Source organism: Anguilla rostrata, chromosome 14, assembly GCF_018555375.3.
Source record: "Anguilla rostrata isolate EN2019 chromosome 14, ASM1855537v3, whole genome shotgun sequence".
Lineage (NCBI taxonomy): Eukaryota > Metazoa > Chordata > Actinopteri > Anguilliformes > Anguillidae > Anguilla > Anguilla rostrata.
Window position 1 is genome coordinate 19,090,028 of NC_057946.1, and position 27,281 is coordinate 19,117,308.

General features: G+C 42.0%; 2 protein-coding genes across 3 annotated transcripts; both read right to left on the minus strand.

Moving 5' to 3' along the window:
• Positions 1-496: 496 nt before the first annotated feature.
• Positions 497-5,958, minus strand: oaz1b (ornithine decarboxylase antizyme 1b). The gene is given in 6 exon segments (XM_064308010.1): positions 497-1,508; positions 1,836-1,921; positions 2,959-3,131; positions 3,826-3,912; positions 3,914-3,965; positions 5,642-5,958. Coding segments are annotated over 6 exon segments (654 nt in total). The 5' UTR covers positions 5,767-5,958; the 3' UTR covers positions 497-1,377.
• A 1,604-nt stretch (positions 5,959-7,562) lies between these two features.
• On the minus strand, positions 7,563-26,749 carry LOC135239308 (inactive tyrosine-protein kinase PRAG1). Of its 2 annotated transcripts, none has more exons than XM_064307878.1 (6): positions 26,359-26,749; positions 22,079-22,417; positions 20,272-21,872; positions 12,445-12,605; positions 11,206-11,948; positions 7,563-10,270 (listed from the first exon to the last, which is right to left on the minus strand). In XM_064307878.1, exons 2-6 carry the CDS (start codon positions 22,340-22,342, stop codon positions 9,215-9,217), a joined length of 3,825 nt encoding a protein of 1,274 aa, XP_064163948.1. In that variant the 5' UTR covers positions 22,343-22,417; positions 26,359-26,749; the 3' UTR covers positions 7,563-9,214. The 2 variants fall into 2 exon arrangements, with proteins under 2 accessions (XP_064163948.1, XP_064163949.1); XM_064307879.1 differs by having other exon boundaries at positions 26,171-26,749.
• Between the last annotated feature and the right edge of the window lie 532 nt (positions 26,750-27,281).

The following is a 27,281-nucleotide window of genomic DNA, read 5'->3' on the forward strand; positions in this document are numbered from 1 at the left end:
ACAACACAACGAATTACATACACTTGTAAACACTTCTGTTGGGGTATTCGGACTCAAAGCCTTCTCCAATGCCCTTAACTCTCATTGATGCTCGACACCTTTTAAGTTTTGACAAGAATAAAGAAACTGGATAAATGAAAGAATTTTGGCAAATAAATTAGGCTAATCAGTACCACTGCCTTTGCCTTCCACTGGACATCAGACGTTTTCACTGCAAACCAAACTCACCAATTACACCATCCTCACCAGTGTTCACTCCAATTCAGAGTAAAATAACAAATCACAGTATGTACCCACTGCAGTTTCTGTAGGCATCCATTTCACTGAATGGTGTATCACCATTTTATGACCATGTTCAAACTACCAAAAATTCAAAACATGCACCACACTGAAAAGGGAAGCAGTCTATGTGCTATCAAATATTTATGCTTACCAGAGTTCTCCTTGAAGATATAAACTACCACAGGGATGAAAATTTTAAATAAAACATAAAAAGTGTAATTTCAAATTTTTATTATCACAGATGCACAATAAAAGGTACCACTATGCAGGTGTACATCAATAAACCAAAACTATATGTTGTTGCTGAATGGCAAAATATTGTGGGGCAATGAAAGACCGAATCCCAATGTGGACAGCAGAAAATTCCATTCCAAACAATCCCAACTCTAACAAACTACATGCACAAAAAAGAAAAAAATTTGGGTTTGAACAATCTTATACAATACCCATAATTTACCCTAGTCATATATTTTCCTCCTAATTTAACCTGCCTAAGCAGTTTCATACAAAGCTGTATTCACACTTGATTTAAGACATAATTTCTGAGGAATAATTTGGAAAATTATGCACCACGTATTAGATCTGGAGAAAGAAGTGGAGTCTGTAGCACAAAAGCAATTATCAGCTACCACACAAAACAATTTTATTAGACTTTAAAGGGCCTGAAAAACTTACATTGTATTTTCTAATGTATAACTGAAGGGAGAACACCTGTAAATTTTAAACCAACAAGAGCCAATATAATGTACAACCATTTTTTATACATTCAAGAAAATGAAGCATCATCCTTCAACCTAAAACAATTACTGATTGATTACTGACTGATTGTTACAATGGGAACTGCAATATGCTCATAGTTGTTCAGGAAGCCAATCAAGAGGTCACAGGTAGGGGCCCAATAACAATGAAAAATAAAAAAGTAATACACAACAGCAACATAAGGGGCAATAGCAACAGAAAGTAAATAACAATGACATCTAGAACCATATGCTTCCTTGGAACACAAAAGCATGGAAGCTTGTAAGCATTTGGGTCACAGAGGAAGGGCTGAACTATGGGGTTTTGGGTTTGGTTCTGTGGACCGGGTGGCTGGAACTAATCTTCATCAGACGAATCCCTGTCAAAGTTGTAGGCCATGAAGAAAACATCGGGTCGTGGTGGGACAAGGGCGTGGCCTGGTTTCACAATCTCAAAGCCCAGAAAGCTGAATGTACGCAGCAGTTTAGCTGGGAGGAAGAAAAAAATCACTGTTAACAAAAAACAAACCATTCTTTTTTTGTCTATAGATCAAACTCCCACACCATAATTTTAGCCACACTTCATCACGCTGACAAATTATTTTTTTTATTAACTTCGGCCCTAGCAACCAAGACCATAAAATTGAGAAAACTGAGTTTAACTGCAATTATGCTACCATAAGGTTATTAGGATCAAGAAGATCCCATGTTTATTCTGCAAAAACAGAAAGCGATTTTAAATAAATGTAAAGTGCCAAAGCGTTTGTTGTGATAGCACTACAGAAGGCTAGACAGAATGACTCTTTTCACATGTACCTCTGTCTTCTCTGTTCTTGTAAAAGCACGCAAATACACTGACAACTTTCAGATGTTCCTCGGCATACTCCAGGAGGGCTGCAAAGCTGTTGAAATAAATCATACATAACAGTTCAATCATTCAGCATATTCTCTGTTCTTGAGTTACTTACAGAAGAGGACAACGTCAGTATTACTCTCAGGAATACATAAAAGTTGAAATCACCAAGAAGGTAGAGACGCTTCGTAAACATTAAGCATAATGTTAACCTAACAAACAACAATTTGTATTGTAACAAAATGAAGTACTACTACACAGGTAACAAATCCTATGCAGCTATACATAACATTACCCAAATGTAAAGAAAGAAAGAAAAAATAAAAGGAAGGATATCTAAATGGGGTTAGGGGAGCCTTGGAGCAATAGGAGGTTGGCAAGGTTTCTGCTGTTTTGACTGCAGTGAAACTTGTTCCACCACCAGGGGGCAAAAACAAACCAGATATGTGACCTGGGAGCCCAGGCACACAGCGGGGAGGGGCCACACAGCCAGAGATAGCAAAACGGAATGTTCTGGTATACGTGTAAGGTCTGATGATCTTATGAGGACATAGCAGAATTGTCCCTTTAGCTGCCTAAAAGGCTAGCACCAAGGTTTTGAATTTGATCCGAGATGAATAGGTAGCGTTTGAAAGGAGATGAGAAAGGGACCTATAGCATAGCAGCTATATTTAATACACCGTGGGAACATTTTTGCAGATTTAGAGTTGATATTCATAAATGATGAGCTTGCAGTCACATCCAAAGAATTTTCCGCACCCACGGATGGTTAAGCATTTGGCAAGACTTTATTAAGCCACATTTTGTCACATGGTTTTATGACATAAGGCTGTACATTTTCAATTTTTTCTCACCTCTCATCTGAGTTTAAGTGAATCTCACCCTGCCCTTTTGATACCTCTCAGGCTGCCCGTGAGTGCACCAAAGCAATCCTCCCAAACTCTTCTGGACATCTCCCAATAAGCCTCCAGAAATTGCCTGATGGCCCAGTACCCCCCCCCCCCAAACTCCACCCCGACGTTTTCTTCAGATTTCCCCTTTCCTATCATTACATGGAACCCCAGTCCTCACTGGCCCACAGCTCACCTCTCCTTGCTGCCCTCAGGGAGGGTGTCCCTTGGGACCTCCACATACAGGTTGTTGTTGCTCAGTACTGCGTCCCAGTGGATCACCCGTGACACAGTAGGCCGACTCTGAAAGTGAAGGATCCTGGGGCGCCCGCTCCCTGGAGGCTCCTCTGTCACCGTGAGCTTCCTGTCCTGGTTACCGAAACAGAGGACAGGGGTCATGCATCATTAAAAGAGTGGTGTTAAGTTAATGAATGGAAATGAAACCCAGCAAAAAGGAAAAAACACTTTTTCTACAGATAGATCTCTGATCACTTTCAAGATACAAATCACACAACAAACCCGGGCTATTAACATGACAGGCTGTGGCTCAGTGACCCCCCAATACAAAGCCGTTGTGTGTGCTATGCATGAGCTTATTTGAATGGTTGCTGTACATCAAATTTCAACAATTGTTTGGCTTGCAATGCAAACATTGAACAGGCATCTGCTTTGAAGGCTGAACTGCAAACAGAAGAGGGATCTAAAGAGAGATCTCTAAGAGATGCACACAGTTAACATCCAGCCAATTAGTCCTATAAAATGGAAGAAAAACTAAAAACTGTGTGTAAAGACATAAACGGACAGATGACGTACATATTGAGGATGAGGAGTTCATCCTGCCTATGTCTTCTTCCTACTTCTGTGATTATTTCTAGCAAGGTATTACTTATTATTGTCTAGGTGTTTATTGTATCATTTACAGACAGTTTTCCTTTAATGAAATAAATCATTAGTTGAAAGTAACCAGAATTACCTGAAAAATAAACATTAACTGAACAGTCATTTTATCCTGGTAAACATGACAGCGGAGTGTGCCAATTTTTTATTTTTATTTTGAACTCACCGAGTACAGCGGCCGAGATGAAGGAGTGTGATCCCGTTGACCATTCCCTCGCCCACCTGGGATCTTCAGGGGTGGGAGAGGGGCATCAGGAGCACCACAGAGGCCCCGGACCGCGGGTACTGCTACAGTGCAGAGAGAGGCTGAGGGAAACAGGACAAATAAAGGAATACAGCTTAATGTCACCTCCCAAATCTTCCCTGATCCAGGTAACCAAGATCATTAAGGGTATGGCTCTCGTCCATGTAAACAATCACAAAAAGACTATGCACAATAGACTGACACGGTAGTATCAAAAAAATGGCTGTGCACTATTGCACATTAAACATGTCAATATTACCTCAGCAACATTAGTCAACAACTAAGCTCAGTCCTGTATATATTTCACAGTTTCATTGTGAACGATGGGACCAGCAGTTTCAGTTTTTTGGTACATTTTATTACCTGAATTCTTAATAAAGGGATTTGATTATCACCTAATAGTCCTAGGAACAATCCCCAATGTTTTTCAATGTGTTTTTACTTTCTTCAATCTGTTTAAAAATAATGTCTTCAAGTAAACCCTCATCCTGGAGGTTGCTTAACTCCAGTTTCTGCTTTCCAACATATTTCTCACCCTGATTGCGTAAAGAGATAACTATTCCCACATACTCCTATCAATTTCACAACTGGATGCTGTATACCCATGAAATAAAATCATCATCTGGGAAGAACAATAAATGCATGGTTTTAGTACTCAAACACATTAGCCAAATTTTATATAAAAAACCACATGGTATGCATAATTTGAACAAGGGACAAACTGATGAACAGGCTAAATAGAAAATAATATTTTTCAATAGGAGGGCTGCCTGTACCTTGAATTGTACATTAAACATCCTGCCATTATGCATTACCAAGGTTAATTCAGTTTAATTTTTAAATTTAATGAATTCACTTTTAATTTAAACTTAACGTAAGCCTAAATCAATCCGTTGAAGGATACGTCAACCATTCGCAATTTAGCTTTGGTTGACAGCATAGGCTACTGTTAAAACCCAGAAGTCAGTTACGTCAAAAGCAGGAAGTCCAGCTATTGTGGAGAAGCTGCGCATTAATTCTTCCGTCAAAAACTAGCTAGCTAGCCGACTAGGCCTCTAAAATTACACTAGTTACGATGCCATACACTTGATAAATAACCAATCAAAATGACACAGTTTATTTAAAAAATGATCAAGACTATGAAAATAATATAAATCCTCTTTTTAAAGGAGATATACAAAATGTTAATATAACTACACTAGTCTAGCTACACTGATAGCAAGTTAAACAGTGAGCTAACGTTAGCTGCATTATCACGGAGCTAACGTTCGCTAGCTACGCTCTGACCTCGGCCTGGCAGATGCACTTAATGCGTGTTATAAACTATGTTGTCTATATGGTGATTTCCTATATTACATGACAGCGATCATCACAATAAGAGTTATTATATAGGGAATACATATTAATTAGACAACATATCAAATACAATAGCCATCTAGCTAGCAAGTTCGTCGGTAAGAGGGACATGAATTGTGACGTACATAGCTAGCAGCTAACTAGCCTGCAGGAAGAATGGCTAGCTAGCCGACGAGGGCCATATTACAAAGCTACAAATAAAATGTGGAAAATGTATCAATTTTGGTTACACATATTAAAAAATAACGATTACTAAACTAAATTTATTTCCACAGGTGTAATACACAGTTATATTTAATCGTGAAATAGTTATGCTTTAGCCACAGCTAACGTTAGTTTAAGTAACGAAACACAACTCCCACAGCCTTTTGGATTCACTTACTTGCCAATCATGTCACAAATACTACTACTTAAAGCAGCCATGGTAGTATGATACTGTTGTTTTCCTTCTTTTTCGCGAGCAAAGCAATGACTATTCAGGATGCGCTGGAGGTTGGATTTTACCATCCGGCCTCGGAGAGGGAAACGACGGACTGACTTCTCACTGCAATGGTGGCTGAGGAATGAAGCTAATGAGTCTGAAGATTGTAAACTCCAAGCGGCGGATACGCAGCGAGAGCAAAACAAGCGATACCGTTGGGCCAGCTAGAGGTACGGAGACAAGCCGACGTGGGGGCGTCTTCGCTCACAATGGAAAAGTACTGAGAAAACTGGAACTGGTGAAAGCAGTTAGGCTCAGCCTACGGCATTAAAACACAAATAAACAGAATACAAAGACTAATGTTATAAAAGCGCCTCTTATAATATGAAAATGTCACATTTGGAAAATATTGATAAAGAATGACATTTAATAAATGCTATTTTTTGGTAAGGCAGCTTATATTGTAGTGAAATCTGGTGAAGTAGGGGCAACAAAGGACGAGGGGAATAATTCCCCTTAGACCTGCATGACAGACCATTCCATTTGAATAAAAAGAGCCTAAGGCTATACCAGTGAAATGTTACTGTATGTTATACAAATACTGCGTTATGACAGTCCATCAGGACATTTATAAACGAGGTGCAAATTATATGCGAGGATTATATGCCTTCCCTACTTCAAAACAAATGACAACTAAGAGACGGGTGTCTATCTTTTCTATTAAGGCCAGTAGACCTAATCCCAATATCGACAGGCTAGTAGCCTACTGGTCCTATATGAAATGTCGGGGCCCGAATTTCGCATTTATGGGTTTACACAAGAATGCAGCAACAGTTTGTACAAATCTGATGTTATTTGTTTATTCTTGTGTTTGCATTCAGTGGTTCAGAAGTGGTATCGCAAACGCAAAATAAATATGTGTATTTTCACATTGGCTTGTTGATATGAAATTCACAAATTTCGCAAATCTAGTTTGATTAAAACAAAGAAAAACTTGGCCATTGATATTTTTGTGCCTATACGGAATTTCACCACTAGGTAGCAGCGTTTCTCCATGGAAGAAAATGACAACCCAAGTGTCATTCCATGACCAAGTTTTGCATGCGCTGGCGCATTTGGAGATAACCCAAAAAATGGATTATGCATGGTAATCCTAGATTTATAACTGTTGTCAGGTAGAGTAGGGGGGTAAGAAGAGTGCTGTAATTGCAACCCTAGAAGTTGAGAATCTGCAATTTAATTTCATTGTTAGATTACAAATCTAAAATTGTGGAGTATGGAGCCAAATAAAGAAATAATTACGTATCTGTCCCAAACATTATGGCACTCACTCACTATATATATACTCCGTGCTCCAGCACATTGGATTATAAATAAAAGCGTAAATATGAGGCTAATGCAGATATTGGCAGCTTACATCTATGCAGTGAAATTTTGCAGGAAATACAGATTTCACTGCATATACCCTTTCATATGTAGTTTCCCCATTTTAGTGCACCAAAAGTAATTGGACAATTGGCTGCCCAGCCATTTCTGGCCAGCTATATGTCACTACATCATTAGTTTATGCACAAGCAAGCTAACAAAAGGCCTAGCCTTGATTTTAGGTGTGGCATTTGAATTTTGAGTCTGTTGATGTTGTCTCTCAATACGAGGACCAAAGAAGTTTCAGTACCAGAAAAGCAGGCCGGCATGAGGCTGAACAGTCAGAATAAATCGATTAGAGACATAGCAAAAATGTTGTGTGTGTCAAAATCACTGTCTGATACATTGCAGAATTAAAGAAAGCACTGGTGAGCTCAGCAACGGCAAATTACCTGGTAGGCCACAGAAGACCACTGTAGTGGATGACTGAGAAATACTTTCAGTTGTGAAGAAAAACCCATTTTCAACTGTCAAAATTTATTGATGGACGAAGCTGAAACTTGTACATAAATGCAAAATGAATATCAGTGCGAGAAGACATATTAACAGAAGCAGTAATACCAGAATGATGATAAGGGGAAAACAATATTTTAAGATAGGATTCACGCAGCCAAGGAAATCCAGTGATGTCTAACTGGGGATATGCTGTACACATTCAGTAGTCAACTGGTAAATTGGATGTAGACAAAAACATACATAGTAAAACATTGTTCCAATTGGCACTTTCAAACACATCTCAGAGAAACAATGAAGGCATTCCAGTGGAAAAAAACAACAAAAAAGTAATGCATACAATAAATATACTTTTTATATGGATCAGATCCATTGAAATTAAGACCTGATGGGCTTCCAATTTAATAAACCTTGCTGTACTGATCAAGCCCTTTGGAAAATCCAGTTTAAGACTACTTTAAATGAGGAATACCGTGGAATTATATTTCTAATTAGGTTTTCAATTTTGCCACAAATACATAAATCGAGACCTGAAGGCACTATAGAGAATAATAATAATAATAATAATATAATAATAATAATAATAGCAAATGAATAGTTAGTAAGTAGGGCCTCACAAAGTATTTTACAATTTGAGGCAATTTCTTCATCAATGCATTGATGGTCAACAGAAACTACTCCAACCTTGTCATATGCAGTCCTCTATGACTGTATAACACTCAGAATGTGTTTCTCTCATTGGCTTCTCTCAGGCCTTGCAAACAGATTTGGTGTCCTTTTACAATGAATACATCTTACAGCCTTTTTCATTTTAGCCGACTGTTACATGTTTGTACTACATGTATTGATATTATACAAACCCCCCCCCCCCCCCAAAAAAAAAAAAACCAATAAAGATGGCTTTAACTTTATCATAGCCTGTATGAAATTAGTTCTAATTCGTCATTTGCATCATCAGCACCAGGGTAACTTTTCTGACTCCATCTTAACTGTAGGCATTAACTCTCTATACAATCATTACCAAAACATTAATACTGAAACCCATGGGGTTAGGGGAAAAAAATGCTTGTAATATCTATGTTGGTCATTTGAGGCCAGATGCATAATCAACTTTTGGATTTGTGGCACCTTTTCTATTCAAACAGAATGGCCCTACAGTAGCAAACAGTTTGAAATCACATGTGAGAGGTTAACTGCAAGATGTTTCCTGCAAACCAGTTGCATACAAGAGTTAAGCGCTACATGAAGCCTTGTTTTGTCCGTCAGGGCAAATAACAACACACAGTAACACATCCATCCTGAAGACTGGACAGATCTATATTTAATAATACTGCACAGGAGGATGTCCATACCTCCTCTATAAGTACTGCAATTTCTGGTTGGTTTTAATACACAGATCCACGTTAAACAAGATCCCAGATCTATATCAAGAGTTCATTGTGCTGTACATTTTGGCTGTGCCAGATGAAAATTCATCTCTTCAACTGAGCGCATGTACGTTTATACCAGGTCTCTACATGCGATAGCTGGACGGATCAGCATTGCCTTGCTTCCATATGTGTGGGCACGGAGCAGGGGAAGTAACAGAGTTCACAGCCCCTGTGGATTTGATGTATGTTAAAAGGAAGCCACGCTCCGTGTTGCGGACTGAGCCCGTCACTTCAGGCAGTAGAGCAGCTCTGCGGTGTGGCAGAGGGACAGCGGGTGGGTGGAGGAGAAGTACTGGCAGCACAGCCAGTCCTCCAGCTCCGCGCTGCGCTCGGGCTCCAGGGAGCGCTCGGCGAACTTCATCATCAGCAGGGCGCGCTTCACGTCCAGCCAGTTGAGCAGGCCCTCGTGGCGGGGCGGCGCCCCGGCCTGCTCCCACTGCTGCTCCATCAGGTCCCTGCGCGGGCCCCACAGCAGGCACTGCAGGGCGCGCTTGGCCTCCTGGATGTGGATGCGCTTGATGGGGTCCGGCTGGAGGAGGAGGCGGGCCAGCCGCTGGAGCCCCGCCGAGTAGAGGGACGCGTGCGGGATGGGCGGGAGGTCCTCGCACGCGTAGTCCTGCTCCTTCAGCTTGGGGCTGACCTCGAAGGGGTTGGGCTGGTGCAGCAGCTCGTAGATCAGGATGCCCGTCTGGAACTCGTCGAACTTGCGGTACTGCGCGGCCGACACGATTTCGGGGGCCAGCCGGGCGTGGTCCCTCTTGAGGCGGGGGTCGGCGGCGGGGTCCTCGCAGCTGCGCTGCTTGGCCTTGGCGAAGCTGCTGACGAGCAGGCGGGGGAGGTGCTTCTGCTCCCGGTTGTCGGGCGGGGCGCGGCGGTGCGGCACCAGGAGCAGGTTCTCCAGGCACAGGTCGCGGTGGGAGACGCCGTGCTCCTTCAGGTGCTCCAGCGCGTTGCACAGCTGCAGCAGCAGGAAGCAGACGCGCCGCTCGTACGCCTCGGGCTGCGCCCGGTGGAAGGCCTCCCACTCCCGGGCGAAGTCGGCGGCGCTCTGGTGGGGCACCTCCCGGGTGATCACCACCACGCGCTCCTGCTCCCGCTGCGTGCCTCCCCCGGACCGCCCGGCCCGCCCGGCCCCCTCGTCCGGGGGCAACATGCTCAGCGAGACGCAGGCGATGAAGTGGCCGCAGTCCTGCTGCAGGTTGAAGTGAGGGGGCACGCTCTGCTGCACAGACAGCCCGTACAGGTGACCCTGCTTTGCATCTGGGGTCTGGTTCTTACAAATCTGTGAACAGAAGGGACCGCATGCAATTTACAGACCTGGATTTGGAACAAATAAAAATGAGATGACAGTTTTTTTGTTTCCTATTTCAAAACACTTGTCTTTGCCTATCTTCAACCTTTTATATTTGCCGTACATATTTTTGATTGTTTCCCCATTTTGCATTCACATTTTTATGTACAAGCCAATTGACTACTTCTGTTGCACTACTCGAGAACAAACAAATAAAAAAAGGGACTGGCACTTAAGATACGGCAGGGTGATTAACTCTGACTTCACAGATTGCAGTCTGGTGATTAATCCGGAGCTCAGTGATTTCACATGCCATGACGCAGGAGGCAATCGTTCCACGTACGACTCTTCACGAGTAAGGCGTGTCCCTTTGTGAAAGCCAGTCTTGCATGAAAAGACTTATAGATTCAGAGACATTAGGAAATAGTTCTGTCCTTGGGCAACAGTCTGCAGTACGGCTGTTCAGCTTGTATGCACTGCTAATGACGGTGGGACAAAGGTCGGGCTGAATGAAAGCACGCCACTCCCAGATCCAGCAGAAGTACATGCCCCTCAGTCACAAAGAAATTATGGCACTTTTCCTTCAAAGCAGACAGCAGAAGGGTTATAACTCATTGATTCCAATAGTCAACTTGTACATTTGGAGTTGGCTTACATAACATGTATACTGTGCCTTGAAACTGAGAAAGGTTACCTTTCTAGGTTCTTTCTATGAGAAAACTAATATAATTATTAATAACAACAAACAAATTTGAAAGACAGGGTACATCTCTTTCACAATTTCGAATGGGTATTTTCAGAATTATTCTCACATAATGTTTAATTTGCTTCCTTTACTTCTGAATGCATAAATGGTGGAAAATGTCTGCTTACAGCAGTGAAGACAGAGCTGAAGATAAAGGAATAAGAGGCAGAAGCCGCGGTACCTTGACTGCATAGGAGCTGCTGGGGTCTGAGGCGCAGGAAGCGGAGTAGTAGACAGCATCACCAGCCTCACAGCAGGGCTTGCTGCAGGTGAGTTTGAAGAGGGACCAGTTGCTCTCGTCGAAGCGCATGGGGTTCCTCTGGCTGCGGGTGAAGTGCTCCTGGCACTTGAGCGTGAGCCGGCGCAGGGACTCGGCGTACAGCCCGCCCAGCTTGGAGTAGACCCCCTCGCGGCTGTCGATGTTGGAGAGCAGGGTCTGCAGCTGCAGGCTGGAGCCTGAGCTGGGGGTGGGGGCACTGAGCTGGGGTGAGGATGAGGAGGTGACCGCCCCTCGGCAGGAGCCTCCCAGCCTGCTCCTGCCCCTGGCCGGCGGCTCGTCCAGCGTCCGAGAGCGCAGCGAGCGGTTGAGGGGCGGGTGGCAGTGCTCCAGGGACTCGCTGGAGGAGTACAGGTTCCGCCTGTCCCCCGGGCTGGACAGGGCGCAGCTCGGCCGGGACACGTTGTCCTCGGAGCCGCTTAAGGGGAACCGCTGGGGCGTCCGTGGGAGGTGCTTGGAGCCGACGCCGTCGGTAGGCGCGGACACAGTGCGGCTTACCATCTTCTTTTCTGGCAGAGGCGGAGGCTGTACCTGGTGTCCCAGGCTGGCGCTGAGGAAAGGGTCAGGATGGGGGGACACTGGGGACGCAGTCAGGGGACTGCTGGGAAACGGGGATGGGCTAACCCCATGAGGGGCGTCCTGGAGACCTGGACAAAAAAGATGTGGGAGACCAATTAAAGCAAGTTACACTGATGCACAGCCACGATAAGAGGAACTATGAAATCATTATGGCTAACTAAGTCAAACAAAAAATAAAGTGAATCCCAATTTATTCCCACCTATGTGAATCCTGGATTGAGAGTTAGACACTTTTAACTAGGGTTATCTCCACAGCCTTAGCTTGCCTGATAAGGTGGTATAAATAGGACAGGCCTATTAGACAGCATTTTGAATTTCAGCAAATTGATTTTTTTCCCAAGGAGAAAACAATCATTTGAAATGCAATACAGATAAAATTGATTAAATTCATGTAATTCTATGTCAATTTAGACTACGTTCTAAAAAGATATTTGAATGTCAGCACATGTGGTAGCCCATTACAAATGAATTGTAAATGTATATGCCTCTATCATTAGAACAGACTATTAATAACAGATTCCAAGGGGGGAAAAAGGGGGGTTCTGGAACTGAGAGCCCACTCACCTCCATCGCTGGGCATTCGAGAATCAGAATGCAGGCTGTCAGAAGAGGTGGAGACCTGACTGCCCCGGAGGCTCCTCAGAGACTGGGCGAGGCTCTCCACAGAGCCCTGCTGACAGACCTTCTCCAGATCCGAGCTGCTCTGACTCATCTTACTGGAGGCCCTATGAGGAAAGAGAGAGGAGGGAGGAGAGAGAGGAGGGAGGACACACCTGTGAGGAACTGGGTGAAAGGAAGAGCAATTCTGGAGCAATCTGTTTCATGGGGGTTCATGATTGATTCAGCGGTTTTGTTTTCCCAATACCAGGCCACAAAAACTACCTTTTGTGAACATCAGAAAACTGCTGAGGTCAGATTATACGCGACTTACAAATACAAGCCAGTTGAGTCATGTAACATCTCAGTTGGCTTACTCTAAAACAATAATCAGTACCAATATATCAACTACTTCAATATGAATTAATCTATACAACATGGAAATTATATAGTCTAATGTTTAAACTCATACTCTTTAAACAATTCACAATAGTTTACATATTTGATGTCATCCAATGTCAATCCATCTGCACACAGTCAATGAAATAGGAATGCCTTTAATCAGGGAAATAAACAGACTCCACTTATAGCTTTGGTCACTCAGAGATGTGATACTTCAAACATCCTGCTCCAGGATGTACAATCAGTATTTAAACGGCTTCAGCCTTGCGTCTCTTCAGCAATGCACCACCATAACATAACCCATCTCAACAAATAAGATGCAAAAACCAATTTATCACAACTTTTTGTGAGGATCAAGTAGTACGCATATCATGTCAGAACCTCAGCCTTACTGTTTGCAAAAGAGAAACAGGATAATTATACTGTCTTATACATCTGCTAAACAGAGGAAAATATTCAGTTATTTGACAGCACATTGATTAACCTTACTCTTTCTAGGTCCAAATACTATATAATTTCCTAGAACCATACATATTATGTGCAAAGTTAGGCTTACACTTAAAAGGTGGGTTGGCAAAGAGACAACGTCAAACTAAATATATCATTGCTGTTTCATGTTTAGCACAGCTAAAACAGTATAGCAGCTTAAAACATAGCATTTCTCCAAAACATTTCTGTAAGCACAGTCCATTTCATGTTGATGAAGTAGAAGCACACTAAATCCACAATAAATCAAAAGGATTTAGTATGCTTATGGGAGAAAATCGTTAAAAAGGAATAGATTGTCAACTTTCAAAGGGCCAGTACAATATGAAAACTAAGTCAAACATGGTTGTGGTAGTAAGGTGATGGTGTGGGGATACTTTGCTGCCTCGGGACCTGAATGTACCAGGAAATTCTTAAACAAAATTAATGTTTTGGAGTGGCCTAATCAAAGTTCTAACTTGAATAGAGATGCTGTGGCAGGAAATGAGCAGTTCACGCTCTGAAATCAACCAAATATGTCTGAAATAAAGCAGTTCTGTAAAGAAGAGTAGGCTAAAATTCCTCCACAGTGATGTGAAAGACTGATATCAAATTATAGGAAGTGTGTGGTTGCAGTTATAGTTTCTAAAGATGGTGCAACCACCTTTAAGTTTAAGGATGCAATCACATTGGTGAAATGCGCCTTTGATTAACATTTGATATTTAAAAAAAACCTATTGTGCTTACTCAGGTCTAAAGATCTGAAACCAATCGGTATATAAAAATAATTGAGGAAGTCATGGAGGGGCAAATTTCCTGATGCCACTGATGCATAAAAAGTAAAAGACAGTTATGATGAAACATTTAATTTCACACTGAGACAAAATAAAGCTCCACTGCAAGTAGATTTCAACAGCTCTGTTGTTCATGGTCTTATGCATTTCTCATTTGCAAGTAGCATAAACATAAAGCCATCTGGCTAGAATGCCATTCTTCAGACTTGACTAAACAATCCCAGAGCATACTCCCAGCAAGGCATACAGTCCAATCACACACTGACAAAAAAACAGTTTTCTTTAACTGCTAAAGACTTCTGTGTTTTCATTGAGGGCCAAGACTGGCCTATATGCAACCTGTCATTAATTCTCTCAATTTCCTCAGTTAAAATGTCCTATGCCGGAATTTCTACAGAGATTTTTGTTCTCTTTGAAAGTCAGGGCTATTAGGTTTCCTCATCTCTTTCGTCATTCATAAATGTCTCCTCTGACAACCCAGCACACTGGAATTCATTTGTTGAGAACATCAGTCTCGACAATCCCGCCTGATTGTTATTGAATGAAGATCCATTTTTTCCCTTAGTTTAGTTTAACTGATCACATGACTCAAATGTCTTGATTGACAGGCATTCGGGGCTTCACTATAGCAGTTATGGCTCAAATGACCAAATCTCAATCATTTATCTCATCTCAGATTAACTACTCTGTCCATTTGCCTTTCACATCATCAATTAACCCAACAAACCCTGTATGAATTCTTTAAGCCTGTGTACAGAACTGGATATTGTATTTCATCACAACAAAAGTATACGATGAAAGCCTGTGGAAATATAGTGGAGGCAATAAAGACGGCTCTATTTCACGCGCATAAAGCTTTTGTATCTTTACATCAAATCTCTTTTATAATCTTCTTTCAATGCAGTAATGTAATCCCTCGTACTCCTGTCTAAAGTGAAACACCAAAATGAATGGAACAGTAGCACTCTGACAAGAGTAGGCCTACAGACGGGCAGTCTACTGATACCGGTCGTAACAGAGTGCCACAGCTGCCAACACACCGTGCTGTCAAATACAGAGAACAACAAACTGTCAAGTGTTGTCAACAACAAGTACTGTCAACAAATTAGGGCAGAAAGACTGGAAGTCACCATAAACACATACTCGTGGTTAAAGGTTGAGCTGAGCAGTGTGGTCTTTAAAGCTCAGAGCTGTTTGCCTGAGGTGGCATTGTCATATATACTTTCTAAAGAAAGCCATCAGAACTTCCTTCCTGAGCTGCATTTCTCTTTTTAAATTTAGAACATTCATTAAAACTATGAGACACCACTTCCTCAGTGTGCCTGACTCATGTGAGCTCTCTCTGTCACAGCTGCACTGTTTGTTTCCAGCAGAGGCACGTATATGTGCCTCAAATGAATGTTTTGAAGGTTCCAAATAATCCAATGTTTTGTAACAAAATATGAAATATGCCTGCCATAGTTCATACATCTCAATTACTTCAGCAAGCTATGGTAGTTGCTCTTTTTTCTACCATGCCTAATAAAATGCCAATTACTGTTGTTAAAACAAGAAAAACAAATAAAATAAAAACAAGCTCCGATAAGTATGTAGGTGTGGCTGAGTAATTTATTATAAAAGAAAAAAGTACCTGAATGTAGTCCTCCAAGCCTACAGGAAAAATGGTAGGCATTTTATTTTTTGTCATCTTATCACACATACAAATAAACTTGAAAATGAAAGACTAAGAAGGCCAAAGAAAATTTGATTTATTGCTTCTTGCCTAACAGGTGACGTAAATGCAGTAAGTTTACAGACATAAAAAACACATTGAACGGTAATAAGCTATATTTGGAAAAGTCTTTGTTTTAAATGGTAAATAAAACTTTTAAAGGGTCAGTCCCTCTTTGGACAGACATAACTGTTTTTATGCCACTTCCCACTCACAAAAATAGAAATTAGGGCAATTGTAATGAAATACAAGGATGAGGGAACCTTGCATAGCATTAAAACAAAGACATAATTTATGGAGAAAGTTTTTGGTTATGTGTTGGAACAAATACAAAGGAAAACACAAATGCTATTTTTATATTTGAAATCATGACACACCACTTGAAATTCTAATTTACTGAGACAAAGGCTAATTAAACAGATGAAAGAAAATTCTAGACATTTTCCTGTGGTGCACTTAGAGCTGCACCCATTCAGGCTTGTATTAAAGTGCTGGGAACAGCGATCCTCATTGTTTAAACAGTTGGGTCATGTGAATGCCTGTGGGGAGGGGCGGGGGGTGAGGGGGGGGGGTGGTGAGTGGGGGGTAATTCCTTGTGTGTAAACCAGGCTCTTGTCACCTTGTGTATTCTCCACAGCAAAACTACTTCACTAGTGTGCAGGAATTTATGTCAGTTCCAGGGTGCAGAGTTACTGCACTTGATGGTAACAGGATTTCATCAGTAAGTCATCAGCATTCAATTTAAAAAATCCTGATACCACTTTACATTTACATGTGTGATTCTTGCTAAATCTAGACCCATAAAAACCCTAAGCCTACAACTGGGAAGATGTATGGTGTTTATATAAGCAAGGGCTTACAGAGTTGAATTTAACCAAAATGTAAGGCATGGGATGCAAGCCAGGCCTGCACTGTAGTGCCAAAGAGGCATGAGAGAGAAACAGAGGCCCATTCTAGGCACAGGAGACCGACCTTACCTGTGTGTCACACCTGGGCACACAAGGCCCATTGTAACAGATGGAATAAAACCAAAGAAGCAAGATGTGATATTTTCCATCGGAAACTCTTTGCATCATCAAGAATCCATTCCTTGCTATTTCAGGACTGCTTCACAATTTAAAACTGCAATAGCATTGCCCAACAAACATGATTCAAGCTTTTCAAACTGCAAACTATATGACCCATGTGCATTTACTGAAACTCAATGCAAATGACCCAATATAAAAATAATACAGGAAACAGAAACAAGCACAATGTAGTTAGGAAAGGTTAGAAAAAATGCACCCCACCACACAGACACACACCACCACTTTTTATGCGCTGCCCACGTATGGTATGTACCATTGGTATAGAAGGCTACATTCAAAGAAAGGCAAAATATGAAAATAGCACATCTAAATGGGCTATGTACCTATGCGCACACAGCAGTGCATTTCAAAACCTGTTTCTGGGAACATACACATCTTTAAGCCACCTCTATAAAAAAAATTGCAACCACCTACCTCTACGTGAAACCACAGAAAAGTCCTTTCAAGTGCAGTTGAAACATGCTCTCAGCTAAGATCTCCGATATTTCCTTTCACAAACCAGCATGGAGTAACGCAACACGTCCGGAACAAGCGTCTTGAATGTTACAGCAGTGTTTAAAGGCTCATTCCACAATAAAATAAGTAATGAAACCACTCACTGAAGCAACATAAGTACCCATATCTTGCTGTGTCCACACAATCCGAATGCAAGTCGGCTGTTATTTTAATGTATCAACTTCATCTATTCTTGGTCATCCAAAAGGGATCATTTGAGGCTTGTTGAACAGAGGATCTGGACGGGAGAGGGGTTCAGCAGTCTGACTTGGATAGTGGGACAGTTGCTGGGGGCAACAATATGCTCCACTAAGCCCCCTTGATGTCCTCCAGTGCCCTCATCCAAAAATGTGTTTATTTGAAGTTTATTTTGTGCACAAAGAATTAACAAACCATTCCAAATACATTTCAAGTATCAATGTCCAACAAGTAAAGCTTTAAATAATATGTCGTTTTTTTGTTGTCATAATGATGGGTGTGATGGTGCTTCTGAGAGAAACAGATTTCGAAACCATCTAAATGGTAAATGGCACCTAAATGATTTATGATACAAAAGCATTGTTTCAGAAGTTGCCATGCTATAACAAGAGCTGCATTTTAAAACCGGCAAAATGAAGATAAGCCAAACAAATTTGGGTTACTTTGTTCACACGAAGTTTAATGGCCAAGTAGTATGTCCAAAATGTGGCGCAAAACACTAAAAAGACATCTGAGTTTGGTTTGAGGGTTAATTCAGACGGCATGTGCTGTAAACCCAATTAGAGTGAGAACAGGAAGCAAGACCAAGGGGATTGTACATGAGCACAACCAAATCAAAACAGAAAAACCCCAAAATTCCTAAAATCCTGTCGGTTGTTAGGTGAGACATGCCCAGGCATGCATTTAGAAGGTGTATTTTTATCAGTAGAGCATGCTGGCAAAGTCGTAATAGCAGAGATGCACTGCCTTACTAAAATTACAACAAAAATAAGGGTCTAGTGAAACTTGAGCGGTGACCAGGGCGATAGAATTTCCAACTAAGCACTAGCCAACGTGTTGCTATGGCAAATTTTGTTTACATTTAAAGAGCTTCAAGAACATAATTTATGGATGGGTATTTAATATTTAAAAGAGCTAATTATATAACCCAAGTGGCCCAGATGAACTGGCAAAATACGGTTTCTTCACGAACCACAAACAGAAAAAAAACTCAATTGTTCTGACAGTCTCTTGCGGTTCACTGCTGCCTGCAGCACAATATAGCATCAATCTGCATGGATGGGCTTACATGCAAAGACCGGGAAACCTGTTGACAAGGTCAATAAATGACTTCTAACTAAAATGGTAAGGGAAGCGGAACAAGTGCAGAAAATGGAAGCTGTTGATCCTTTTCTCAGAGGACACATTAATTCTACATCCTCTCTTAAGAGCAGAAACGGGAAGACACCTTTGCACACATTAGGCTGCACCAAAACCACTTCCCAGATGAAAAGTACACATGAGACAGAAAACTCAGATGTATGATTTTTGACTACATATCCCAGAAAAAAACCCTATTTGTACCCCTGTCCGTGGGAATAGACTGACTCTCCTTCTGAACTGTTCTGATAAACACTTGAAGAATTCACAGATATATTTTAAAAGCAAACCAAGCCAACTTCGGCAGCTTATTTTAAAAGGATCATTTGACCGCTTCCATGGCCATCAACACCAGCTTTTGGGCTGTGACTCCAGAGACACAGTATAAATAATCTGGTCACACTGCATCAACATCAGACCCTTAATACAGAATTAAGTCTTGACATCAGCATCTTCCATTTGGAAATGTGTTTACAGGTCAGAGGAAAAATTTGATTAATTCATGTTGCAGCAATAGGGTAAAATACTGTATAACATAAGAGGTTAAAAGTATAATGTATCTTACTTAAGTGCACATCACAAACAAGCATTTCCTTTGTCCAAGTATGTCAATGAGACAAAACTTCTTTTTCTACTCAAGAACAGTTCACTCCATTGTGTATTGGCTAAGGCAAACAAATGATGTGATGGAGCACGTTTTTATAGCCCATTATCTTTACAAACAAGTGACAATGGCAAGTTTCACTACTACTAATAACAACCAAGGTATTCAGTAACATTCAAGATCAACTGTCATGGACGAAAGCCTAGAAGTGGAGGCTGACACAGGGTGAATAATATCCCAATCAAAAAGATCCTCCGTTACTGTACAATGAATGTGGGTCACCATTTAATCGCAAATGGAAATGCATGTGGCTGCTACACTGTCTTTAGTTAATGATAATGCTAAATGCTAAAAAACTACAATTATGATCTGTGCAGAACCCATTTCACGCACAGAAACGGACTGCACTGCCTTATCAGGCTCTGGTTAACTCCACTCCAACACAGTTACATGCACACAGAAAAGCTCAAATACAATACATTTGCACTTTACTAAAAGGAGCCTTAACATCTTATATATATTTTAAATTATACATTAAATAGTAGTAGTCTGTCAAAGGTAATATAAAATGATACCCAAGAAAACTACTGAAAGAAAAAGCTTTACACACAGCTCTCCAATTTTCATTTCTTTTATCATTTCAATTTTCATTTCCTTGGGATTCATTCACCAACATCAATAGTTCTACCTTAAGACACCTTAAGACGCTATTTCAGCAGTCACATTTGAGAGCCACTCTAGCAAAAAAAAAGCAGTAAAGACAGTCTCATATACCTCTGCAACAGTGTAACAGATGTCATGGCATCAGGAAACAAAATCATCACTATGGCAGTACCTCTTCACGTGTACATCATTAATTCTGCTAGCCCTACCATATTTAATGGACAAATCCCTTACCTCTGGTGCTTTTTTGGAGGAGGCGGAGGTGGTGCCGGGTCATGACTTTTGCCCTTGCCCTCTGACACATCTGCAGTGAAGGATGCTGTCCTGGCTAACATGTCCCTGCTATGTTTGCTCTTCTCCACGCCGCTGCCCGGGTGCTTCTGACTGGCACCATTGTCGGCCGTGCCTGGCGGGGTGCTCTCCTTGCCGTGCGCCCCGGGGCTCCAATCCCCTGGCTCTGACACAGCTGCACCATTGATGGGACCGGACGTGACGGTCTGGGGTGTGGCGGCCTCCTCCCCTCCCTCTTCTTCCTCCTCGATTCGACCCTCCCAGTTCCAGGTGGAGCTGTACAGCTTGTGCCTCCTCTCCACAGTGGTGATGATGGAGTTGGAGGTGGGAGCCTCCCCCAGAGATGCAGACACTGAAGAGCAGGACGAGTGCGCTGGTATACTGGACTCAGCCCGTAACTCTGAGCAGGCTACTGGAGAAAGGCTTGAGGTCCCCAGTTTTGGGGAACGGGAATTCCTCTTGGGGGGAATAGGAGGGCTGGCTTGTGGCTTGGGCTGGAGAGAGGCTACCCCACCCTCGGAGCTGATGCAGTTTGAAGGCCACTTGAAGGCAGGACTGTTTGGGTCTCTGCTGGAGGTGGGGCTGAAATTTGGCCACTGAGTGCTCACAGCCGAATCCGGACTGCTGAGGTAGAACGTCCGGTTGTTTTCCTCTGTGTGAGCAGCCATGACAGTGATCGTTGCCCACTGACCTTCACTGGTCAGGTCCACCACCGCACCTGAGGTCTTGCCATCAACCGCTGTCTTCCTCTTCCGTTTGGTGCTCTCCGCATAAATGGGCTCAGGGTTTGGTACACCATTTCCAGTGTCTGATGGGCGGTTGGATAAGGATGGATGGATCTGGGGCCCATCCAGCCTGGACGGCACAAAAACATCTAGTCCCTGAGAGCCAGCAAGTGAACCTGTGCTGCTCCGGAATGAGCAGGAGTCTGAAAGACTGGCAGGCTCAGACAGGAAAGAGGAGGCACTGTCACTGGGATGAGGACCCTGCAGTCCTGAGTCTGGACAGAAACCAGAGGAGGGGAAAGTGCTTGATGCCTCAACATTGCCAGGGCTGCCATTCTTGGTGGGGATGGTAGTGATGATGTCAATAGCAATCTCCAGTGCAGCTGGGGGTTCCTGCGCTGAGTCATTAAGAACATCACAGTCACCCTCAAAGCTCCCCGAGGAGCATGCCCTTCCCTCCAGCTTCTGCACAGAACCTCCGGAAACTTGGCTGCTGTTGCCCGTGTAAGTGCTTTTGATGGTTTTGTTGGTCTGGGGTCTGTAAGCATCAATAGTTCCATTTTCTTGTACACTGTGTGGACCATGTGCCACTTCTTGGGTCACAAAGACGCTGCTGGTGAAAAATGACTCCTTCTGAAGGCACGATGGGGATACAGTATTTCCAGACAATCTACTGGCATAGTCCATCTTCCCAGTCACTGTGTTTTGTAGAACAGCTTCTTTCAAATCCTTGCTGCAGCCATTACTGTCAATATATAATGGAGCAAGGTCCAACATCTTCTTCAAGCTTAGTTTATCCACTGGACTCTTCTGATTATCCTAAAATAAACGGTATGTTAAAATCCAGTATGAATATTTCTCATGAGCACTGACTGTTGAGAAGATGCAAATTTGGTTCACCTAATTTGGTTTATTATATGAAGAAAGTCTTAACCATCATGAGCAATGGATCATACAAAACATTGTCATGCAATTTCAAAAACAATGTGGACACAAATGAACGGAGATAAATGGAAAGCACTAACCTGCTCAGAGTTCATGTTGACATCTGGCCGCATGTCAGACACCTCAGGATTCATCATGGTGGGCCTGACGGCGATGGTGGGCTTGCAGTAGGAGGCTGACAGGGTCAGGCTGTCCTCCTCGTCTCCCGCCGTGCTACGCTGGATGCGGACTGCACTGCCATTGGATCGGTGGGCGCTGCGGGGGTGGAAGCAATTCTTGCAGGAGCCCGGTTTCCACATGTGCTCAGCAAACTCTCCACACACCGACATCTTCAGCACCTGCATGCGTTACCGCCAAACCAGCAGGGTTCCACGAGGGGGAAGACCGACCGACATGGCTCATTCACCCAAATGCTTTACCTGCATGGACAGGAGAAGAATGTAGCGTATATAAAGCAGATATAAGAAACTTTGTTCAAAAAATATTTAATCTGATCCACTTTTTACCATATATCTTAACCCGACTATAAACACGCATCAGAACCACTTGCATTCATTGGCAGTGGAATTAATAATAATTATATCAGATTTAGGTTGCATGGAATGATGAAAATCCTTGATTGTTTATTGCTTAATAGTGCATGCCTCTTTTTTACTGACATGTACCCTGAAGACTTATGTGCAATATAAGATATCTATCTGCTAAATCAAGAGACAACAAGAAAGAATAAAAAAGTACTGTTTTCATTAAGTACTGCTTGTTGTATGAACTACTACAGAAGGATTTTGATGTTGTATAACAACAAAACTATGGCTATATGCTCAGGATGAAAGTACTTCGCACCAACTGCTGAAAGCCAAAAGGTGCAAACAGCCTATACCCTTTCCTCCCAGCGATTTTCTCCATATCGGTGGCAACTATCAAAACAACCTGCAAAAGCTTCCCACGTTTCTATTATGACAGAGCAAGGCATTGCATTGCAGAATGGAATAACCACAATGGCGTTTTGTGAGGAAAATGTTATGGGACACTGGGATTAAAAAATAAGTCCAGTAAAAAACCACAAAAATATAACTTTTAAAAAATTCAAATCAACAGGTTGTAGGCAAAATATACGACAGTCTGTTCTAAACTTACAAGTAACTAAAGCTGTGGGGAGTCAGATGTGCTCAACTTCCCCAAGTTGCAAAAATGAGAGGCTCTTGCTTTGTACACTCACAACACAAGTGCCAATAAAGGAGGTATTACTGAGCAGCCTGCCTCAAGTCCTAGAGGCTGTCTGGCTGTGGAGGTCGACAATGTGCCTGAAGCATCCAGCAGGTTGGAATGTGAAGAATGCAAAGGCGTGAGTCACACAGAGGTGAGTCTCACACCACAACAGTCCCCTCATTGTGTTTGTTTCATTCAGGAGAAAAAGAGTGGGATAATCAACACAGTGAAGTGTAAATTTGTCTTCTTCCAAAAGGTTTTCCCCCCTTTCTATACTGAGCTCCAAATTCTTCTTGACATGTCTTGGAAACTGCATGTTTTTCATCTCATTACCTGCTGAGAGAGGGTGCAGTGACTGCATTCTGTTCACTCACTGGGTCTCCCACTCTCTACACTCCGTAAACGAGCGGCCTGGAGTTTAGTTCCGACTCTCTACATCATACCACAGGATGAGGCCACAATATTGGCAGTGAATGGGCATATATGAGGCAACTTCAACTGAGATAATGTCAAACAAGGATATCAACAATCTACATTTTGTTGTTCATTTAATGTAAGAAAAGGATCCACATTTCACTTCAGAAACTATGGTAGAAGAAAGTTGTTCACAATTCACAGACCAAAAACTGAGGTACAGCATGGGCATGTTCCTGTAGATGTTTCCACATGTTTAGGTACCAGTTTTAATCACAGCACTTTGTGAAGTTTTCAGTTCCGCTTTTACTTGGCTTTACCGGTCTGTTGGTCCTGAATGTTCCACTCTCACGCGAGAGTTTTACTGAAACCAAAAGGACACAGAACCCGAGTGATTCTCATTTATCTTTCTCAGCAAAGTCTCTGAATACACATACCGACTTATAGAGAAAACATACCAAAAGATACACTTCTAACATTTCAGTTCACACAGCTCAATTAGAAAAATTAAGCTTGGAGATCTTTTACCTATATAAGTTCACAAATGACTGGTTAAAGAAAAGAGGCAATCCTGGTGAACTATTCATTTTCCCAGACAGCCATGTGGGCTGCCTGTGGCAAAGACGCAGCTTGGGATTCCTGTCTCCGACGACAGACTGGGTCTCCAACATTGTCCTTTTGGACTATAGGGGCATTCTGCCATCAGGGCGCTAAATAAAGACCTGCTTTGTGTCCCCTCCCGTGTCTGAACACCATTGCCACCTTCTGCCTTGCCCCCCGCCGCCTGTGTCTTACACAGAACATAAACAGCCCCGAGAAGGCACGCTGCCCCTTTCATAGCGATGCTACTGACCGCAGCTTGTTTGCTCTGGGCTAGTTTAACTACTGGGAAACAGCTTGTATGACAATGCAAGACTGCTGCTGCAGTTTGATAGTACATTATTGACAAAATAGAGATGGGGGGGCAGGGGGGTCTTTCTTTTCTATCCACACAGCAGCTGGCAGAATACAGCGAAAACATGTGGGAGGCTTTCAGTTATTTTTTAAATGAGCAAACACAGTCCAGGGCCTGCCGTCAAAACATTAAGAAGAGGCTAAGCAGCAATAGACCTCTGCGCTTGCACACAGACATTTGTCCCTGTGTGATATTTGCTTTCAGGAGAACAAAGTGCTTACACTGCCTTCACTTTGAATTTTACATGAGCAGTGAAAACAGCGCTCTTCTCAGCAGGTAAGCTTGTAAAAGTGATTCATCCCATCATGTGCACAGGAGGGAAAACAATCAAAGTTATACAACCAAACCTGTATTTGACCAACTCACCCTAGTTACTAGTGCTTCTATGAATTTAATAATCTAATGTAATAAAAGCAGTGCATTTAAAAGGGTGATCTGTAGACCCTACAAAAGTTTATGAGAATTTGTTAGAAAACAACATAAAGTTGTTCAGGTTTGTGTGTGCCATACAGCCATACTCAGTTTTGTACTCCATAGTTACAAAAATATCCCTTGCTGTACAGAGATAATATTTTTCCCATTTACTGCCATTATTTGTAATTTTGTGACAATATGCTGCACCTGACTACACATGTCAACTATATTAAGACAACGGTGATTTATTTGTAAAATAAGAAACTTTTACTTGAATGTACAATATATTGGTATTTGCATTGTGGAATGTGTCAAATATACATGTCAAAATACAAGTTGAATACACAGGTGCTAAATGGGGTTCCCTCAAGTAGATGGTGTAGAATATATAGAAATATATATTCCAAAATACATTCATTTTTGGCCCTTTAACCTCAAATATATCTTAATATAATAAATAGAGACTTTATATGGAGAAATATGTATGCCATCCTTCGGTTGTTATATTTTATACAGTATTATTAAGCAAGCATTAGAAAATATGCCTCCGCATATTCTAAATATTTAATTACAATATATGCATTACAGTATACCACTGAGAAGCACAAAAAATACATACAAATGCAAAGGGGCAAGCGAACAACAAATATATTTTTCTCCCAGCAATCAGCGGTCCAACTGTTGCACACACATCCTCAAACTGCACGCAAAAAAATCGTAACCTGCTATGGGGGAATTTGGCCTAAATAGGACATTTCCAACCTACAAAAATAGTCTGACTTACAAGTAATCATTCTGAGTGTTGCGAATGTATCAGTAAGTGAATACCCTCGTCCCGGAATTAAAATTTCGATTTTGGTGTGTTAACTGTTAGTTGAGCCACCTCCACACTATGTCTCACGCACATAATTCCCACGTTACACAGCATTTTAGATGTTCTGTAGTTCAGAATTTTTCGTTGGACCGATCAGAAATTCTCGAGCTATTCAGAACGTCAAAAACGCGTTTTAACTTCAATTGCACGTGGTGGTGTTTTTTTTTTTTTTTTACCTTGCTGGTTGCATGTTTTATTGTCATGCAACCTATAGCGTTTTTTAAATTCATTCCAAGAAATGTTTAAAAAAGGGGGATAGCCTACACATCGTCTGAACATAGTCCAACTGTTTCGCCAGTGCCTTACCTGTGACTTGTTACTTCTTAAAAAGAAAAAATTTTCTTTGAACCTTTCTTTTGAGGTGATACTAGACTGAATGTGGATATAGTTTCGCATACACCAAGCTAACTCGATGCATTGTTTGAAAGACCGCGCTGACCTCTACTCCTACTCCTGTGACAGTTTATTGTGAACGAGTCAATCGTTCAGTTTACCTGTGGTTTCCAGACTTATCTGGTACCGGTAAAAGTACCCCCAGTGAGTAAACCTGGAAAAACGACTGAAGATTCCGAAGCGAAGTCTTGTTTAAGTAAATCCCATATCCACAGGTTGTTGTAAAGGGGGTCCGGAAAATAGGTGTGTTGAAATATTCCACCAAGCAGCTTTGATCAGTAGAGGCTCAGCGCAGACTATCTGAACCGGACAGAAACTGGCCGACTCGTAGCTCCAGAAGCGAGGGAGCGGGGAGGAGCTTTGTCTGTAAAACTACACCCGTCTGACTCAGTCCACATGTGAATACCGTGAACGATAATAATGGCTTAGATTTTAAGTCTTGGAGACGATGTTGCGCTGTTGAATTCAGTTGTGATGTCCCACATATTTTAACTGTTATGCTATTGTTCAGGTTTTCCCCCCGGCACCCTTGAAACAGTTTCGTTTTCTCTACAGTTCTTTAACAGGTTTTTTGAGGGCATTGGCAAAATGGATTGCCCTATAGATGCTTCTTTGTCACATGCTACAAATTCCACCATGTGGTTCAATTCCTGATTACAAACATTGTAACAATATATAATTCCCCTGGCCACATTTCACATTTTCAAATGTATCGTAGCTGGCTCTATGTTGCAAAATGGATGTGTTAGGGAAGTAGCATCTCATAAATCATCAGGCAAGGTTTCAGAGAAAAGCATGGCACACAATCTATGGACTCCCATATGTCAGACTTGTTAAATTCATTGTTCCCATGTTGCTTCACCTGTGAAATTTTGTTTATAGGTACAGTGGGCCATACGTTATGGCTTTGATTTTAACAGATTTGAACTGAGTCCACTGAAGTAAGGCCATAGCAAAGCAAACTGCCAATTTTGGCACCGATTTTCTGTCAAATAAAGAAAATAAAAATCTTTTTGAAACCACA

Bases quoted from the DNA above. Each gene is read 5' to 3' on its own strand.
- LOC135239308 (XM_064307878.1), bottom strand. From the start codon at position 22,342: ATGCAGGTGCTGAAGATGTCGGTGTGTGGAGAGTTTGCTGAGCACATG. The intron at 11,949-12,444 runs GTGAGTGGGCTC...TTTTTTGTCCAG, and splicing joins TCGAATGCCCAGCGATGGAG to GTCTCCAGGACGCCCCTCAT. The intron at 10,271-11,205 runs GTACCGCGGCTT...TTCTGTTCACAG, and splicing joins GCAGCTCCTATGCAGTCAAG to ATTTGTAAGAACCAGACCCC.